Source organism: Pteropus medius, unplaced genomic scaffold, assembly GCF_902729225.1.
Source record: "Pteropus medius unplaced genomic scaffold, Ma_sr-lr_union100, whole genome shotgun sequence".
NCBI lineage: Eukaryota > Metazoa > Chordata > Mammalia > Chiroptera > Pteropodidae > Pteropus > Pteropus medius.
Window position 1 is genome coordinate 12,338,297 of NW_024354502.1, and position 6,000 is coordinate 12,344,296.

Sequence of the window (6,000 nt, forward strand, 5' to 3'; positions counted from 1 at the left end):
ATTGTATATTTTACTATGTTCTGTTTGCATATGTTCATTCATCAGTTGATGTACATTTGGGTGGTTTCTACCAGTTGGCTACTATGAATAGCACTGCTATACACATTCAAGTACAGGTTTTTGTTTGGACACCTATTTTAATTCTTTTGAGAATATACCCAAGAATGGAATTGCCACAGTATATGGCAATTCTACATTTAACTTACTGAGAAAATACTAAACTGTTTTTCACAGCAGCTGCACAATTTGACATTCCTACCAGCAATATATGAGGGCTCCACTTTCTCCATATCCTTGTCAACACCCGTTATTTTGTTTCCTTTTTCTTTCTTTTTTCTTCTCCTCCTCCTTCAGCTTCTCCTCCCCACCCCTGCCCCTTCTTTCTTTTCCTTCTCCTAGTGTGTGTGAAGTGATATCTCATTGTGGTTTTGATTTGCATTTCCCTAATTACTAATGATGTTGAGTATTTTTTCATGTGCTTGTTGGCCATTTGTCTGTCTTCTTGGAGAAATGCCTATTCAGGTACTTTGCTCGTTTTTTAATTGGGTTGTTTGTCTTGTTGAGTTGTAAGAGTTTTTTTATATATTTTGGATACTAGACTCTTATCGGATATATCATTTGAAAATATTTCTCCCTTTCTGTGAATTGTATTTCTACTCTATTTATAGTCGTCTTTGATATACAAAGTTTTTTTTTCATTTTGTTGAAATCCAATTTTTTCATTTTGTTGAAATCCAATTTTCCTTTTGTTACTTGTTCTTTTAGTGTCATATCTAAGAAACCATTGCCAAATTGAAGGTCCCAAAGATTTACCTGCATGTTTTCTCCTGAGAGTCTTGTAGATTTAGCTCTTATATTTAGAACTTCGAGTCATTTCAAGTTAATTTTTGTTGATGGTGTCAACTTATCTTTTCTAAAGCTTGATGGTATTATTTGCCTTAAAGCTGTTGCTGTATATTAAAAGGAAATTCCTTTACATCTTCATGATTCTTACCTAATTGGAAGAAAATTATGTTGTTTCTAGTTTGAATTGTGAATCTCGTTTGAAAATTGAGACAGATATGATTCTTTAGAGTTATATACCTAACAAGATTAAGTTGTAAGTAATATAACTATAATGGTAATGCCACTGAAAGAAATTTAAATAGCTTTTTTTTAACAAAAAATATTGTCTTACAAATCACCTAACCATTTTTAGCATAGAGAAAAGTTCAGAAAATGCATTAGGGATAGTAAAACAATATAATGACAAATATAAATTACAATAAAATATAGTTGAAATTTGTGGTGCTTGGTGTAAACAAAAGAGTTGAGAAACAGATTATTTTAATATATGTGATTTTTAAGAATTAAGTCCCAAAAACAAGTAGGAGCAAATCTCTGACTTTGTTCCATAACAAGTGTGAGCAAATTATGCACTGGGATGTGGGAAAGAGAAACTAGAAATAAGCATTAGTCAAAGGTGAGAGAAATTTAAAAAAAAAAAAAAATGAAGCAGCAATGCAAACCAGCTACTAATACGAGCCAGGCTAGACTTCATTTGTTTTCTTAACTAAAGAGAAATGTTCAGTTGTCCCTAACTCTTTGGAAACTGTTTTCATGATTTGAGTACCCATATAGTCATTTCTTTTTTGAGATTTTGAATTTACTTGATCTAATGTATATCATTTAAAACAATGACATTTGTGTTTTGGGGATACTCCAAGTACTATCTCAAATTAGGCGTCAGCAGTGGTTAGCTGTCTGCTGCTCCTGGAATCCCCTGCTGATTAATTCAGAACCAGTTCATTCTTGTTCCTCAAGTCTCAGATTAAATTTTACCTCCTCAGACATGCTTTTCTCTTTTACTTAAAGTGGCTCCCAGTTACTTCCTATCATATCAACCATTTTCCTTTTCATCAAAACAGTTTTCATTACCTATTACTTTTTGTTTTATTTTTTATTTATTCATTATTTTTTATCACTACAATATGAGCTCCCCGAGAGTAATGATTTTGTATGTTTTTTTTTAAATATTACATATTTGATGTTTAGGATCAGGTTTGACACATAATAGATGCTCAGTAAATATTCGATAAATGAATAAATGAATGACTAGTATTGAGATTTAAATTCATCATCATCATAATTTATTATTTCATAGGAAAATTTACACAGTCATAATATATCACTTATTTACACTTGTATTATTCATAATAGTGCTGTATATAAATGTTTACTGTATGTAAATAAGGTCACTTAGGATTTAAATGTGACAGGTAAATTGTTCAAATGTACAAAGTATTCCTAAATACTTTCAAGTTACACTATTAACAATGATAACCCAAGTATCTTATGTTTTAGCCCTACTTTGCTGCTTCTAGAAGAAAGTTAACACAAAGCTAATCAATGTTTTCATCAACAGGACAGCACCCAAAACACAGTATACAGGATGTTCAGTTCATGAAAATAACAATGGCCAAGCAGCTTTTGAGAACCCCATGTACGACACCAATGCGAAGTCAGTGGAAGGGAAGGCAGTACGATTTGATCCTAACTTGAACACAGTCTGCACAATGGTATAACACGGCAACCTTTTGCCTCTTTCAGAAGCTCGGAACCCGACACACAAAACAGTGCACGTTAGTTCACTGCTGAACAAATTAAAGCACACTTTCCAGGACTTGCTGAGTCACCCTTTCCTGAGGAATGATAGAGAAGAGTGTTTTTTTCATAAACTGGATCATAATTCTTCTTCATGTTTACCATGGAGAGTTTTACAGAAATTCAGCTGCACTCTGAGAGTGCTTACTCACAGTTTATTTGCTTTTTTAAAAAAGGAGATTATTCTAAAACATAAACTTATTTGCATATATTGGAGGAGCATCCACTATCAGTATTTCTGTGCTTTATAAACTATATTAGAGGGACTGGGTTAAAAAAAAAAAAAAAGATATAGGGTAGACAATAAGAGCTATACTTACAAGAGTCAGTAGGTCACTGACTTCTCTTTAACTGTCATGCGCTACACCACACCCATAAGTTTGTATTTCACACCATTCTATTGGCTATTTGTTTTTAAGTCATTGTTTTCCTTATTTCTATGGTTATTCGAGATTGAGTTTAGCCCTGAAATGTTTATGAGCTAATTTATGCCACAGTAGAGATACAATGGCCCACTCTGATTTTACTCTTTCTAGCTTTTGTTCTTCAGTGTCATACTGCTATTCTTTTTTTAAGATTGGTTTTTATAATTTCTGCAATGGCAAGATCATCATGATCCCCCTCATTATGTTTTAACCAGTAGTATTCAGTGAGCCATGGGTTAGGGTTTAACTTCTTGCTTCAGGCGGTTCTGTCACACACAAACCACTTTAGCTGGCAAAAAATTAACGATAATAACAATGATTTTGCAGTTATCTGAGACACCAAACTTATCATCTTTTACCAAACTTTCCAGTGTTTTCGAAAGACCAAATAGAACCTAGTAATCTATTTTATTTAACTTATGACATATCTACTTTTCCTTCAAGTTGAGCCTTCAAATTTATTTAACATTGTTTTGAGTTTTTACCTAAGAAAAATGATTTGAACATATATTTTGGACTAGCTCCTAAACATGACCAAAAAAAAAAAAATCTGCTCTTTCTAATCACCAATATAAAGTTGTTTCCTAAAATTGTGGATTTACCAAATTTTCATATATTTAAAATTTTTTATATTCTTATTCTTAAAAAGTAGGTTTCAGATATGACTGGTTTGTTTTATTGTCAAATTAAGATATGCGTTGGCAAGTTATTGGTGGCTCATTTACAACTGTTTCACAGAAATGCCAGCCTTTTTATTTAATAGGTCATTGTCTTTTATAGCATAGTTAACTTCATTGAATAAATTATGTACCCAGTGTGAACTCTTTGTTATTGTCTCTTTCAAATATGGATAACTCTGTAAACAGTCTTGATGTTTTGTATCATGAGACAGAGTGCCTAAGAGAAATCATTTGCACCCTGGAGCGCTGCTTGGATCTCTCTCTCCAACACTTAGTGAATTTCTTGTAAACCACTTTGAGATACTTTGTTCTGGAAATTCATACAATTTTCTCAACACTGTACTCTACTGAAAGGATACCATTTTAAATTTTACGCCATCAGTTATTTATTCTTGTTTATTCAAATGACTGCAATAACAATGATTCATTCATTAATGTTAAGGTTAATACATCTATGATCTTGTTTGAACGATGTTTCTTCTGCAACTGGCTACTCCTCTTATATTAATGCATACACTTTTGTAAAGAAGTATATTTTTATGGAAAAAAACTTTGTAAAAGTATGATGTAAATTTTCAGTGCAATGTAAACAAAATAAAAATGGATAATTGCTTTTGTAAACTGTGTATTCTTTTAAAAAAAGTCTGACAGTCGACTGGTCAGTGAGAGGAATGAACAGCCTATATATTTATTTGGCATTTTAAAGTTTTGAAACTGCATATTATATACACTTAGCAAATGTAATGAAATACAGGCATTTTTCTGCTTTATTTTCTGTAGTTCCCCAACTGTGACACTCTTTTAGAAGTGAATAGATTCCCAGTAAAAATAATAGTATCATAAGAACCTCATCTTTTCATTTTTTTTTTTAATGTAAGCATTTGAATACCATCTACATTTAGGTATACCTGATGATTTCTAAAATTTCTGGAATTTATTTTCTTGGAGACAACTTATTTTTAGTATGCTGCATAAGTATGAACTAAATAACCTTTTGAATAGCTACATTGAACTAATACTCAAAAATTTATCTTGCCAGGATGAAACAAACTTTTGTACTCAAGAAAGTTATTGAGTTTCTATAAAATTCAAATCAAAGTTATTTAAGTTCACTTTTATTAGAGAACTCTTTTTCACAAAATATGGTATTTATATTTCAAAACCTCAAACTCCAACCTTGATAGCCTATATCTGCTTATTTCATTTATTTTAGAAATAGATGCTTTTTGATATAATTTTAGTTTCTTGTTTAATTTTATTAACTATATTACCTCCACCTTTCACTCATTTTTTGTCTTCTTCATTTTCCCCTGTTGTTCTTAGTCTTTATTTTTATTCTTCTCTGTGTTTTCTCTTTTTCTTCTTGTTTTGCTTTTTGTTCCCTCCTTCTTCTGCCTTTCTTAATATCCTTTCCTTACATGTTTTCTTCTTTTTTAACCTTTTATTCTTTCTCATATTTTTCCTACGATCTTTATCCTTAACCCTCTCAAAACTTAGCAACAATTTTAGTGGAAGTGATTTTATTTTTATTTTTTCAGCTCTATCGAAGTATAACGAAATTATAAGATTTAAAGTATACAACATGATAATTTGATAAATGTATGCTTTTTTTTTTTTTAGTGAGAGCATTTAAGTTCTACTGTCTTTCAATTAAATTTCAATTAAAGAAGTAATTTTAAAGAGTCTTCCTTTATATGTATTTCCCTTATATTAAGAACATTAAGGCCATACGTTCCTCCCAAGATCTTTTGATACTGGAGCCTGATGATAACGATTGTGGAAATAGACCAAAGAGTCAGATTTACCTGTCCTTTTACTTACATATGAGAAAACAAGTATATAACATTGGCTAAAAGAGTCAATAAAAATAACTAGTTGATTCTCTCTTAAGGAAAATAAGAGAATGCATTGCTTGTCAAAGTATTAATCTGTGAATATCTATAAATTTAAAAAGGCATAAAGTAAGGTAAAAAAAATCTATAGGATTAAATAAGCTCATGAGTCTAAAAAATCATTAAACATAGTTAATTTAAAATTTTCCTGGAAGAAATATTGATTTGCTTTTCTTTTTTTTTTTTTTTTGGATGACTTTGGAAGAGGGAATATTGATCTGAGAAGATATACATACTGTAAAAATCTGAGAAATGTTTTTCTGTCATCACTTTCATGAGCTTGGTATTCTAAATTAATTTAAGAGCAGATTTAAAAGCTACTGGGGAGTAGAAATGGCCACAAGGCATAAGATTTCAATT

The 6,000-nt window shown here is 30.9% G+C and overlaps 1 protein-coding gene across 1 annotated transcript in view; it reads left to right on the forward strand.

Moving 5' to 3' along the window:
* CSMD3 (CUB and Sushi multiple domains 3) overlaps positions 1–4,269 on the forward strand; it is a 1,005,898-nt gene extending 1,001,629 nt beyond the window's left edge. The window contains exon 71 of the mRNA XM_039853604.1: positions 2,405–4,269. Within this exon, the coding sequence (XP_039709538.1) occupies positions 2,405–2,564 (160 nt within the window). The 3' untranslated portion in view covers positions 2,565–4,269. The remainder of the gene's footprint in view (positions 1–2,404) is intronic.
* The last annotated feature ends 1,731 nt before the right edge of the window (positions 4,270–6,000 follow it).